This window comes from Solanum lycopersicum, chromosome 6, assembly GCF_036512215.1.
Source record: "Solanum lycopersicum chromosome 6, SLM_r2.1".
Classification (NCBI taxonomy): Eukaryota; Viridiplantae; Streptophyta; class Magnoliopsida; order Solanales; family Solanaceae; genus Solanum; species Solanum lycopersicum.
The window spans coordinates 48,327,445-48,341,472 of NC_090805.1; the positions used below are offsets into that span (position 1 = coordinate 48,327,445).

Sequence of the window (14,028 nt, forward strand, 5' to 3'; positions counted from 1 at the left end):
TATACTTATATTCTAAAAATTCTAAATTTGCTACGATACGACAGTATTTAATTAGGGCATTTGTACCCTTGGCATCATTTCTATTCTCCAGGAGCCCAGGACTAGCACTTCAAGTGATGAACTAAAATATTGATCAATTTGTTATTCTAATTTAAATATATGAGAAGTTCTAAATATGCTGCTTTCTTACTCAAATGATGTAGAAAAATAAACTGATTTCTTTTATGTAAATATTAATTAATTAGTGTTTTTTTTTCTTTAATTTTCTTTTCTTTCTGCAAACAAAATTAGATGAGAATTAATTAAGGTCTACGAACCTTGAGGATGGGCATCATAGCCAAAAGTCTTAAGACCATTAAATGGATAGTACGGGAAAATTGCAAGGGTTTTAGGTAATTAAGTTATATTTAGTATACGCTACTTAATTAGACTATCATAAATATATACTGTACCATAAGTTTAAATTATATATTTATCTGAACCTTCTATTTAGATGATGAAACCAATAAAGATTAGCAATACACTTTTCTTCAATTGGTTTCACAATTAATCACTTTACTAATCATTATTATTTCAAAAAGTCTATATAGTTAATATTATGTACCTTCGTTTACTTTTTACTTATTTAATTTACTAAAAAGATATTTATATCAGTCGTAAAAAAAATATGTATAATTAAAACTAAACGTAAAATAAATGGAAGAAATATATATATTCAAGTCTATTTCCATTTCTTGGTCTTCCTTCTAGAGAGTGGGCTTTAATTTTTCTTGGTACTACATTAATTAGAACTTACCTAAATAATCTAGCATTGATCATAAAGGTCAAAGTTTACGTTTCAATCAAAATAAAAGCAAAGTTAAATCATTTAATGTCACGTATTTAATTTTTATAATAATATTAATAGACAGCAGTATATCAGATAAATTAGTGGATACACTTTATATTCCCGCAAACTAAAGAAAATTATTTATGGAGTTCATATATATATAAAAGAAATGGAGGACTAAAATATTAAAGAAATAAATTAAATATTAAAATTAATAATAAGTAGTAGTAGGATGAAAAAAAAGGGAAGGTATCTTATACGATCAATTATTACCTACCTACCCAACCTGTGGTCGGAGTGGACGTTTCCTCGTTTAACATATCCCTTTCCCACCACACACCTTTGTTTCGATCAGAAATAATTTCTTTTATCGCATAAATATAACAATAAAATTATAATTTACTTATAAAATTATATTAATATATTATTAGGAAGGTATTTTCAACATATGCACAAGCTATATTGTACATCCATTTCGCTAGTAAATTAGCGTGTAACTTTACATTGTATATGTCACGCTAATATAAGTAAGCTTTTAAGAAGAAACAGATACTTTCTTACTCGTCAAATTTACTTGGTCAATTTTTTTTTATTTTTTTTAAAAAGGAAATTCTCTTTTCCTAACAATTATTTGATTCCAACTTTCTACATTAATTTCCTAAGAGTACAATGTTAAATAAGATTTTGAAGTATTTGACTTATCTAAATTAAATATTAAAAAGTTTAATTTTTTTTACTATGTATCATATCAAAATAGTATAAACAAATTAAAATTAGAGAGTACTAAGAAAATAAGAAATTGGATAAAATTTTATAGTTAAATAAAAATATTCGGTACTAATTTTATTTAGCTATGAAATAAAGATGAAATGTTATAGAACTAAATTGTGGAGTGATATAAGAGGCAACATTTTCTTTCTCCTATAGAATTTATGAACAATTTAGTTCTATAACATTTCATCTTTAGTTCTATAATTAATTATTGCTCTCTATTATCCTGTTCAAATAATGAAATAAAAATAAAAATCTAAGTATCAATTTTTTTTTCTCTTTTCTAAATTGTCCTGTAGTGTGGGATGGGTGGGTTGATAGAGGAAAGGGGGTTAACCCCACATCTCTTTATTCATATTTCCTTTTTGTGGTTGAAGAGATGAGTATGCAGAGAGAAAAAATATAGATCAGTCTGACAAGAAGGCAACTTCTCAAAGCTTAGAGAGCTACCACCCAAAGATAGACAGTTAGTTACATGTGTGAGTGAGTGATTTTTATTATATCTTTTTTTCTATTCTTTGATGCTTACTCACACTGCTAAAGCTCCTTTCATCTCTTTCTCTTTCTTTTATATCATTTTCCTTTGTGTTTGTTTTGTTTTATTTATAGTTGAATATCTCTGCAAACAAAATTTAATTTTTCACTTGTAAAAATGTTTGTGTGGGCTTATTTTCTTCTTCGTTACTTTCTGTTTGCAGGTACTGTTATTGATAAAAGGAGAAATTTGAACAAGTTTGTGGAGATATGTACTATCAAGGAACCTCGGATAATAATATACAAGCTGATCATCATCAACAACAACATAATAATCTTGGGAATAGTAATAATAATATTCAGACGCTGTATCTGATGAACCCTAACAGTTATATGCAAGGCTACACTACAACTGACACACAGCAGCACCTGCAACAGCAACAGAACCAGCACCAGTTGCTTTTTCTGAATTCAGCACCAGCAGGAGGCAACGCGCTTAGCCATGCGAATATACAACACGCGCCTCTGCAACAGCAGCACTTTGTCGGCGTGCCCCTTCCGGCAGTGAGTTTGCATGATCAGATCAATCATCACGGACTTTTACAGCGTATGTGGAACAATCAAGACCAATCTCAGCAGGTGATAGTACCGTCGTCGACGGTGGTTTCTGCCACGTCATGTGGCGGGACCACCACGGACTTGGCGTCTCAACTGGCGTTTCAGAGGCCGATTGTGGTGTCTCCGACACCACAACACCGACAACAACAACAACAGCAAGGCGGTCTATCACTGAGCCTTTCTCCTCAGCAACAGCAACAAATTAGTTTCAATAACAATATTTCATCATCATCACCAAGGACAAATAATGTTACTATTAGAGGAACAATGGATGGATGTTCTAGCAACATGATTTTAGGCTCTAAGTATCTGAAAGCTGCACAAGAGCTTCTTGATGAAGTGGTTAATATTGTTGGAAAAAGTAACAAAGGAGATGATCAAAAGAAGGATAATTCAATGAATAAAGAATTAATTCCTTTGGTTAGTGATGTCAATACTAATAGTTCTGGTGGTGGTGGTGGTGAAAGTAGCAGCAGGCAGAAAAATGAAGTTGCCATTGAGCTTACAACTGCTCAAAGACAAGAACTTCAAATGAAAAAAGCCAAGCTTCTTGCCATGCTTGAAGAGGTACCATCCTCAATTTTGAGTCTAAGAATTTCGAATTCTAAACATAATAATTACTGAATTCTATTAAACTCCTAACTATAACTTTAGCTACAGCTACGGCCGACATATGTTTACAATTTTATACTCAAATGATTTGAAAATGTAATTTTTTTTTATAAAATTAACTTTTTCTCATAAAAGATTGAATAGATGAAACTATTGATTTATATATGTTTGCAATAATAAATAGTTTGTAGATGAAATGTACAAATTTTGTTAATTAGTTGAAGAACAATAGACCAATCACGTACGTTGCGGTTTCTGTTGATATTAAAACAAACTGACAATGTGTGGCTCTTAAATTTTCTTCTGCGGGTCCAACTAAAGCTATAAAGATAATATACCAAAGTTAGCTACGAACCTAAAGTTATGTCTTCGGCTGCACCAAAATTCAAACCACTATCTCTTATTCACCTTTTTTACACCACCCATAATATCTATGAAGATGTGTCTTCGATCTAATGACTCACAAAAATTCGATGATTTACAAAGTTTTGCAAACTTATTTCTCACTGGCAATATATAATCTTTTAACTGAAATAAAATTGTTTAATTTCCATAGTAGCCGACATAAGATAACTTCATGTTGTAAAACGACATATTGATTAAAGTTTATAATGTTTTTGTTCAGGTGGAGCAAAGGTACAGACAGTACCATCACCAAATGCAAATAATTGTATCATCATTTGAGCAAGTAGCAGGAGTTGGATCAGCAAAATCATACACTCAATTAGCTTTGCATGCAATTTCAAAGCAATTCAGATGCCTAAAGGATGCAATTAGTGAGCAAGTGAAGGCGACGAGCAAGAGTTTAGGTGAAGATGAAGGCTTGGGAGGGAAAATTGAAGGCTCAAGACTCAAATTTGTGGACCATCATCTAAGGCAACAACGCGCGCTGCAACAGCTAGGAATGATGCAACCAAATGCTTGGAGACCCCAAAGAGGTTTACCTGAAAGAGCTGTCTCTGTCCTTCGTGCTTGGCTTTTCGAGCATTTTCTTCATCCGTGAGTACTCCTGAACTGTTTTTTTTCATGCAAAAGATTGTGTCATACTTCTTCCGTCCTATTTTAAGCGTCTTTAAGGTTTTAACATGTCCCCATTAAGTTATTTTGAAACTATATGCATGCACAAAAAAATTAAAATATGTGTGTAAGATTACATTACTATTCTAAATTCTGAATAATATATTTTTATATTGTAGTTACCCCAAAGACTCAGACAAAATCATGCTTGCTAAGCAAACGGGGCTAACAAGGAGCCAGGTTCTTGGACACACATTTTACTTGGTTAAATTATTCCTTCTTTTTCTTTTAAGAAAAATCCTTAATAAAAGAAAATGCAGGTCTCTAACTGGTTCATTAATGCTCGAGTTCGATTATGGAAGCCAATGGTTGAAGAAATGTACTTGGAAGAAGTGAAGAATCAAGAACAAAACAGTAGTAATACTTCAGGAGATAACAAAAACAAAGAGACGAATATAAGTGCTCCAAATGAAGAGAAACAACCAATTATTACTAGCAGCTTATTACAAGATGGTACTACTCAAGCAGAAATTTCTACCTCAACTATTTCAACTTCCCCTACTGCAGGTGCTTCACTTCATCATGCTCACAACTTCTCCTTCCTTGGTTCATTCAACATGGAGAATACTACTACTACTGTTGATCATATTGAAAACAACGCGAAAAAGCCAAGAAATCATGACATGCACAAGTTTTCTCCAAGTAGTATTCTTTCATCTGTTGAAATGGAAGCCAAAGCTAGAGAATCAACAAACAAAGGGTTTACTAATCCTTTAATGGCAGCGTACGCGATGGGAGATTTTGGAAGGTTTGATCCTCATGATCAACAAATGACCGCGAATTTTCATGGAAATAATGGTGTATCTCTTACTTTAGGACTTCCTCCTTCTGAAAACCTAGCCATGCCAGTGAGCCAACAAAATTATCTTTCTAATGAGTTGGGAAGTAGGCCTGAAATAGGAAGTCATTACAATAGAATGGGATATGAAAACATTGATTTTCAAAGTGGGAATAAGCGATTTCCAACTCAACTATTGCCAGATTTTGTTACAGGTAATCTTGGAACATGAATACCACAAAGTCTCGTATTGATAGCTGAAAACATAAAAAAGGAAGTTAGGGATACTCTTATATTGTGTGAGGCCTTCTGGCCCAAGTCGGAGGACCCAATTTGATACAACCTATCATAGGAGACAAAAGTTTAAAGCACACTTTCTAGTATATATACTTCTTTTTTTAATTATAGTATAGAAAAGAAGAGATTTTGTGCTTTAGTGTATAGATAGAGTCTACTTAGTATAGGTTATACTTCTACTTCCTTGAGAAGATTGATACAACTAGTAGTATTTTTATTTTTGGGGGGTTGAAATAGCTTGCTTGGAGTACTATTTAAGTTAATGTGGAAATTTAAACTAGCTATAGTATATATGTTGTAAAGTTGTGATATTGTTACTCTCAATTTGCATATAATTTGAAATATTTTGTACCTACTAGCTAGTCTCTAAATTATGTTTCCATTGCTTGTAATTGCAATTTTATTTGAATTTTGTGCTATCATTATTAGATTAGCAAAAGTACACCTTAATTTTGATTAGATTGAGTGCCTAATACTTTAATTTTGATTAGATTGCATGCCTAATACTACCATAATGTTGATTAGATTGCGTGCCTAATTAATTAAGAAAAGCCAATTCTAATAATGCTAGATGGAACCCTACGGAAATTAATAATAGAGTTGTTATGGTAAAGTCATATACTTATGATTTTTTATAAGAGATGAGAGGATTTGTTAGAGAAGAAGCAAGTTATGATGATTCTACAAATGTCAAATATATAGAGAAAATCACATCTCAATGTTTAATTATTATATCGACTATCGTTTCCTAGCTAAGAAAATAACTTGGCTTTCTTCATTGTACAGAGATACTTCTTCACTTCTAGTCTATTTAAAAAGAAACGATATCTTTTTATATTTGAAAACTATTTAATTATAAGCTTTGTATTTATCATTGATGACAATTATAAGTTTTGTAGACATTATAAAAGTCATCGGTTAAGAAAATATTTTGTCATATGCTGGAAGTCTTTTTTGTTTTCTTAAACCTCATATGTCATACCTAATCATACACCATTACATATATTTTAATCAAAGATATCATCTCTAGGTGTCTAACATATACTTGTTATTTTCATTTAGAATATGCGTTCCTAATTATGTAAATCGTATAAAGTTTGAACTGCATAAATGATTTGTATAAACATATATAATGTTGACAAACAGTCGAACATAGGAAAGAAAATAAAAAGGAGGCATCGCAGTGGAAAAAAGGATGTAATGTACGCTGATTTTACTGTTTACTTATTAGAGGTAAGATAGTTGTTATCAATAGACCACAATTTAAGAAAAAAATGTAATAAAAAAGGGTTATAAGAAAAATACAAAGTAAAAGCTATGATAAAAATACCATAGAAAAGAATAATCTTAATAACATTATTATTATTATACACGTTGAAACTATCTTATAATCTTGGTATAAAGTTTATTATTATGTACTTTTGATACACATATTTTGTCATTTCAAATCCTTGTAAGTTATAATCCTTTTCTACTATCATGACTATTGACAAGCAACATATTCATCGAATGAAATCATGATTTTTGCTCCACGCTATTATCGCAATTAGAAATTTTAATTATCTAATCACTTATGTATATACCACATATATATATCCATGTAAAACTATATGCTGTTACAAACAAAATCCACCTAAATAATGTTGGGAAAAGGTATGAAAAATATTTCAATTTTGGCCGAAATTATTATTACGATATCAAATTTTATGGAGGACCTTTAAAATACGATTAAATAGTTCATAGGGTAAATTTTTTTTCTAAAGTTTGATATCGTAACAACAATTCCAATCAAAGTTAAAATATATTTTAAATTTTTTTCTTATATCCTTGAGGAAGATATTCTTGTCTAATGGGCCGACTCTGAACAAAAATTTGTGCCGGCCTCGGTGGGTTTATAATGGGTTTAATATGGGCTTCTTTTGGCCCATTTAATGCTCTAACTTATTTAACTAATTTTTCCTTATATATGAATTCTACTAGAGAAATGAAATCCATAAACTAAATGAAGGTTAAAAATAAAAAATTCAAATTTCAAAAAACAAAAATTCTAGCAAAAATAACTTTTATGAATTATAAATTACAAATTTCTTTTTATTCATTGTCATGAAGTACATATATTTTTCACAATTAGATATGTATATGTTAAATCAAGTGTCAAACAATTCAATTATCAGTTGATTACTTGAAGTAAAAAATAAGTCGGTCCAAAAATTAGTATTAATAATAATAAAATAAAAATTCCTTCCATAAAAATTAAATGATATAGTAGTAGAAGTTGAGGTGGATCACATGTGTCTTCCATTGTCACATGAGTAAACAACTCACCAGTCATCAACCTTTAAAAAGTTAATTTTAATTAAATTTGAGCATTTAAAATGAAATGTGATATATAAAAGAAAAATAAATATTACTCCTTATACTAGTAATATGTACCAATTTAACTATTTATATGTGACAATGAATAGAGCTTCTCCTATTTTTTATTAAAGTTTTTGGATTTGAATCTTATTTTAATATTTTTTAATAGAAAGTATTTTTCTCAAATGAGTCCGCCTCATGAATGTAAATCTGAAATAATGAAGTAACAATACTACATATATCGAATGGGAAATCTTTTTTTTGTTCTAACTATTTATATCGAATTATTAATACATTTCATCCGTTTTAAAAAGAATGATTTATTTTGACTCGAAACGGAGTTTAAGAAAAGAAAGAAAACTTTTTAATCGTGTGGTTCTAAATTAAAGTTATGTCAAATATATCAAAATGATCTTTAGGCCTTAAACATGCCACGTAGAAAGATAAAGTTAAAATGTTATCAAAAAAGGAAAGAAATTATTCTTTTCAAAATAAATTAAAAAAAAATAAATTTATTCTTTTTAAAACGGAGAGTAATGAAATAGATTTAGGCAATAATTATTGTTTACAAATTTTACCCAAAGGAAAAAAGGATATTCATTTAGGTATGTAAGAAAAAACATATATAAAGGGTAAAGGTACCCAAAAGAAAAAAAACATCTTTGTGGAAAGCCTATGCAATTTCTCTGTGCTATATTCTCTGAAAATCTACCATTAAAATCCTATTGTAAAACCCAATATTCCATTTTCGATTTTCCGGCATGGATAGCGATACAAACTGGTCGGAAAAGGTAGAGGATCTCGTCGATGCTGGAGAAATCGATGGAGCCATTTCTTTGTTAGAAGAATTAGTCGCAAAGCTAGAATATGAGTCCCAAAACTCGTCAAATTCCCAGCTTCCTCTATCTACTGCTCTACTGGAATTATCGAAGCTCTACTCCACTCAAGGATTATCTTTGCGAGCTGACCAAACCCGCTCTAAGGCATTTCTCATTAAACAGCAGCAAGAAAATAGGTCTGAACCCGATTTCCCCCTTTTCTGTTGTTTGAGCGACTAGTAAATTGGATGAAGTTGTATTCATTGAGTTTATTTGATATGAATGGTGGTTTTTAACAATAAACAGAATCTTACAGGAATTCCTTTTTTACTTGAATTAAGGTGGCAATGATTGGGGGAATTGTGGTTTCGATCTTTTCCTATTATTGCACCCTTTAGCTGTTTGTCTGCCATTAAAATAGGAGAAAATGGTGATAAATTGTGAACTCTCATTGCTTGAATGTAGCTTCTATATGTGATGATTTTGCTCTTGTGGTTTTCATCCAATTGGCTGGCGTTTTTATACAATTTCTTTGGTTATTCTTGGTTTTGATCAGGTGTAATCATTAGCTTATTCATTGTTTTTTCTCTACCAGGGATGTAAATGCTACCAAGGAGTCAACTGGTGATGGCATTTCAGGTAGTCGGGTTTCACAAAGTGAGGCTCTTGCGTGTACTTGGTGTTCTTCTTTGTCCTTTGTCTAGATTCTTGATTTTTTAATTTCATCAGTCTAAAGATAAACTTCAAATATTTGATTAACTTGACATGTATCCAGAGGAGAAAACCGACTTCATGCGTAACAGATATCCCAACTCTTATTCCATGTAGTAGTCATTGTTGTCGACTTTTAAAACTTGAAACGACTTTATTCTACATCTTGTACAATCACTATATATCATATAATCTTATAACTGATCATTGAATAATGTCCAGAAAATAGTTTTTCAAGTAAAACATTCCTCAGAAAAATATTTTCTATAGAAAACATTTCCTCCATGCCAAATTTCTTTCTTTTTCTATATTGTTGTTCTCAGACTTATAAATCTTACTTTATTTTTCAGGTGATAACAAGGATCACGCCAGCTTGCAAATTGATGCCTCACAGAATGATGAGGATGATGGTAATACCCCCACATCTACGAGGCTGTAACGTCTCCTCCGTTAACTTATCCTATTATGTTTTGTGTAGCCAATGATGTTTGTTGAGCATGGAAATTTTAAGTGCATTGGGTGAGGGTGGGGGTGGGGGTGCTGCGTAGGGAAATGGGTTGAAGAGGGGAGGAGAGGAGGGAATTGCTTGCTTCTATTGGAGTAACCAGTTGAGGGGTTATCATGTTTGGTATCCTCTTCGGGAATAGGTCCAATGGAAATTGAGTAAGAATTCTGAGATGGTGCTATATTTTAGTATTTTTCTTTCTGCTTGCCCAGTAAAAGGATTCACTTCTAAGATACTAGAGATTTTCAATTGAAGTGCTCAATTATATGTTTGTCCACTTGAGAACAATGTTGATTTCTAACATTTGTCAAACCTGGCCTCGTACTATATTGGCTCCACTCCTCCATGTTAGTATGAGAAACATGTTGCATTATGCCTTACACTCATTCGACAAGTTTGTTTCACTTGTGAAGTTTATGATCAACCAGGTAAGGCCAAAAATCTGGGTTCAGTGTCAATTTGTACAGGAATTTGATTTTATGACCTTCCGTATTACTGACCCCTAGTTAATGTGTCCTTAATTACCTCCTTAAAGTTTGATATATATCTAGGATCCCTAAGATAAATTTTTGAAGTTATAACCTTGAGGTGAATACCTTATTAAAACATAATCTTTTGTGAATACAGATTGGGAAGCTATTGCTGATCGTGCTCCAGATGAATTACTTTCCCCACAACACTTGCCAGAAGTGTCTAAAATTTCTTTGCAAGATTCGAAAGTTCAAGCCCCCAAGCGACGTGGAAGGGGTACATTCTCCTATCAGAAGCAGAGTCTCTACAGCGATCAGCAGTCTGATGAACCTGCCGATGATGACATTGAAGATGAAGCTGTTTCCAGTACTCCTGAGGGGAGCTCAGATACAAAAAATTGTATGACGACATTCTTTTTAAGCATGGCAGTATTTGATCATCAACTGTTAGCATGTCACTAATTTGGTTATGAATATATTCCTGTTATCTACTCATTTTTCCTGATTAACCCAAATGTTATACTTGTATATGTTTCAAAATGTTGCAGTAAGCAATCCAATCTGTCATTTATGCCTCCTCATTGTTTTGACATATTTTATCTAGTGGTTCATATTGGCCTTTTCTGCACATGCACAAAATGCCAATGATGCAATAAAGTTAGTTTAGCATGTCTCATGGGCATAAAAAACTTGGGTGTAACTTAGGAATATTTGTAGGTACTAGGTACAAATGTGAGCACCTAATATTAGAACTATTAGCCACTTATACTAATAGGTCGAGTGCATAAGATGTCAATAAATATCTCTTAAGTTGTCCTCACTCGTTTCTGCTGAAATAATTTCCATTTTGTGCATGAGAACATGCTCATCATTTTTGAGTTCTCCCCCCAACTCTTCATTTAGTGGCTGACTGTTTTTCTCTCACATTTCTTCTGTTTTTGTACCAGTAAACTATGGAACGCGCCACGTCTTGGTTCTCGCTGATTTCCCGCCGAGCACTAAAACAAATGATCTAGAGAAACTGTTGGAAAAATTTAAAGATGTAGCAATTCGCTGGGTCAATGATACAGTTGCACTTGCAGTGTTCAGAACACCAACCCTTGGTAATTTGGTTCTTTCTTTTTGTGTGTAATTTGAAATCAAAATTGCTTCCTTCCATTAATTAGCATAGCTTTTAATGACTCACTATGCTACCTTGACCTTTTCTTTACGCCAAGGTTGTTTTGGTTCTATTATAAACAGAATGCTTAACCTAGGTTTATCCTGATTGTTAACAGCGAAGTTGAGAACTAGTATGTCTGAGTTTCTCAGGCTGATGAATTCCATTAAATCATCATTCTTTTACACTAGCGATGACTTTGATTTTGTTTAGCTTTTCTCCATAGATGAACATGTCAGTTTGGACATTAAAGGTCAGGTTTAATATATCCAGAAAAAGTATGGTAGTCCTTTGGTTTAGACTGAAATAGCAAGGCCAGAGAAGATGGACATTATGGTTGATTTTTTTTTAGCACATAACAAAATGGAGTTCCATTCTTCTTTTTATTATGTAAGGAAGGTGTTAGCTTAATTACGCGGCAGAGAAATTTCATAAGATGCAAATTTCAAGTTCAGCCAAAATTTGGTTCAGCGTAAATGCTCTAATCCAAAAAGAGAAGCTAATCTTCAGATTTTGAGTTAAAGACTGAAAGTTAAGGATTTTCTTGTAGATATCTTTCAAATGCGAAGGGAACTAGTCACTTTACTTCTAAGACCACAAGAACCTGTCGTTGATGAAAGTTATTCTTATCTGAGTTGCTAAAATGTGCTCATCTCTGGATTATAGGGCTTCTGCAAGAAGGCCTTTAGAATCTTGTCATGATTGATATATTAACTTTTGAATCCTAAGCCTCTTCAGGAAAAGCCGTTCTGGTGGAAATCTTTTGAAGTAATTGAACATTGTGAGACGAGGAAATCTTGGGTCTGGAATCATTCAAAAGTAGGAATAAGGATGACAGTTCTCACTGAACCTTATACGGACATAGGTTGGTCAATGTAATAATGAAAGTGGAGAGGTTCCATTAGATGGAAACAATGACAGATGGAATTGAAGCTCTTGTCGCCTCCCGCTAGTATACATTGTTTACTCATTTTGCAACCTTTTGGAGGTTTTCCAGCATGTCTGTGTCACCTCCCGTCAGTTGCACACAGGTAGCAGCTCTAAAGTCGCACTCAGAAGATGGCATTAAAGAGGCTACTCCAAAACTATGGAGGCATGTAGATTCAAGATCATTTTAGTCCATATTCAGTTCGGGGGACGATGCCTCATGGGCAGGTCCAGTTATGTCCAAACCAGGGAAGAGGTACAGCGGTAAGCTTATTCTGCTATTTGCATTGGAAGTCCCAAACAAAATTGAAGTGCGGGACACCATTAAGATGTATACCTTTCAGAATTTCCATCTGGTGGAGGCAGGGAGGTTCAAGAATGAGTCTCCAAAGGGAGGAAATTGCTTCTCTATTAGTAGTGGTTTCCCCTTAAATCAAGTATTTATTGGAATGCTTCAGCTTCTGTTTATCCTCTGGTTGAAAAGCTTTTGCCAGCAGCTTGGGGATATGTGTGCAGGCATAGATTGCATAGATGAAGAAACAATAACTTAGAAAAATGTTGAAGCCCCTACGCTCTTCAATAACAACCGTTCTTCAAGATACTTCTTGTTTAATTATTGAAAAAGAAAAAGCAACAGATCTGCTAGGCAATTGAATAGCAATTCTTTCACATATTTTTACTTGATGCTTTGCACCTATTCTTCTTCGATGCACTTATTGAAGTCATGTTTTCAATCGTTTTGTCTCGCTAACTTATCATATTGACAAATGGTGGCATTTTACACTTAATTAATTTCAACGACATATTTGATGCTTGCAACTATAATTCAGCTAACTCTTATCTTTTCATGCAGCATTAGAGGCCAGCAACTCGATACATTGTCCATTTACAGTGAGGGTACTGTGCGAGGAAGATGAACTTTTGAACTCAATTCCACCAAGAGGTAAACACTTATTTCTGTATCATCTTTCACTTCAAGAGCATAAATAATATCAGAAACAAAGCCAAAAGCTATATGACAAGCTATAATAATGTTCTCACCCATGTTTGCAAATGTCAGATATACTTTCCCGTTCTATTACAGCAAAAATAGTTTGTGGATTGTTTATGGTACTCGTTAAATGTATTTTTTTAGATCTGGAGCCTCCTCGTAGAAGACCTCAGACATCAGCTAGAACCGCCCAGAGGCTGATTGCTCAAAGTATGGGTATAAAGTTGCCTTCTACAGACTTTGGGTCCAGAGAATATAGGAGACAGGAGGAAGCCAGGAAGAACCGGATAGTTTCAAGACAAAACTTGAAGCATGATGCCTGGGGTGATGATGAGTGATGACAACCAAATTTTCATTTGTTCTTCAGTATGCAACTAATGTATTAACCAGCCTTACTTTTTGAGTTTGCATATCTTGAACATATGATTAAATGATTCTTGATTGGTTTAAAGGTACTGCACCCATGCTTGTATAGCTACAGAAATGAGCCAAACCAGATTTAATTATTTCAGTTTCTGGTGTATACCCATTTGTTTTATCGAAAAAGGGGTAAAAACATGTCCCATTAAATGTTTACACCAAGCTAATACTGACATGTCGTGTTTTAAACACAAAATTCTTTTACTTAATCAC

General features: G+C 32.9%; 2 protein-coding genes across 5 annotated transcripts; both read left to right on the forward strand.

The window, feature by feature from the left end:
- The first annotated feature begins 1,967 nt into the window (after positions 1–1,967).
- Positions 1,968–5,811, forward strand: BL2 (bell-like homeodomain protein 2). Of its 3 annotated transcripts, none has more exons than NM_001247670.2 (5): positions 1,968–2,083; positions 2,299–3,259; positions 3,930–4,303; positions 4,501–4,561; positions 4,642–5,811. In NM_001247670.2, the coding sequence occupies exons 2-5, from the start codon at positions 2,345–2,347 to the stop codon at positions 5,389–5,391; spliced, it is 2,100 nt and encodes a 699-aa protein (NP_001234599.1). In that variant the 5' UTR covers positions 1,968–2,083; positions 2,299–2,344; the 3' UTR covers positions 5,392–5,811. The 3 variants fall into 3 exon arrangements, with proteins under 3 accessions (NP_001234599.1, NP_001303282.1, XP_069154814.1); NM_001316353.1 differs by having other exon boundaries at positions 1,968–2,079; XM_069298713.1 differs by lacking the exon at positions 1,968–2,083 and having other exon boundaries at positions 2,206–3,259.
- Positions 5,812–8,459: 2,648 nt separating this feature from the next.
- On the forward strand, positions 8,460–13,846 carry LOC101256295 (uncharacterized). 2 transcript variants are annotated; one of them, XM_010324140.4, is made up of 7 exons: positions 8,460–8,829; positions 9,228–9,289; positions 9,694–9,753; positions 10,476–10,718; positions 11,266–11,421; positions 13,258–13,347; positions 13,540–13,846. In XM_010324140.4, the coding sequence occupies exons 1-7, from the start codon at positions 8,576–8,578 to the stop codon at positions 13,731–13,733; spliced, it is 1,059 nt and encodes a 352-aa protein (XP_010322442.1). In that variant the 5' UTR covers positions 8,460–8,575; the 3' UTR covers positions 13,734–13,846. The 2 variants fall into 2 exon arrangements, with proteins under 2 accessions (XP_010322442.1, XP_004241335.1); XM_004241287.5 differs by having other exon boundaries at positions 9,228–9,271.
- Positions 13,847–14,028: the final 182 nt, after the last annotated feature.

Excerpts from the sequence above, each read along its gene's own strand:
- BL2 (NM_001247670.2), top strand. The coding sequence starts at position 2,345 with ATGTACTATCAAGGAACCTCGGATAATAATATACAAGCTGATCATCAT. Across the intron at positions 3,260-3,929 it reads TTCTTGCCATGCTTGAAGAG|GTGGAGCAAAGGTACAGACA; the intron begins GTACCATCCTCA and ends GTTTTTGTTCAG. Across the intron at positions 4,562-4,641 it reads CGGGGCTAACAAGGAGCCAG|GTCTCTAACTGGTTCATTAA; the intron begins GTTCTTGGACAC and ends AAGAAAATGCAG.
- LOC101256295 (XM_010324140.4), top strand. The coding sequence starts at position 8,576 with ATGGATAGCGATACAAACTGGTCGGAAAAGGTAGAGGATCTCGTCGAT. Across the intron at positions 9,754-10,475 it reads ACAGAATGATGAGGATGATG|ATTGGGAAGCTATTGCTGAT; the intron begins GTAATACCCCCA and ends TTGTGAATACAG. Across the intron at positions 11,422-13,257 it reads GTTCAGAACACCAACCCTTG|CATTAGAGGCCAGCAACTCG; the intron begins GTAATTTGGTTC and ends CTTTTCATGCAG.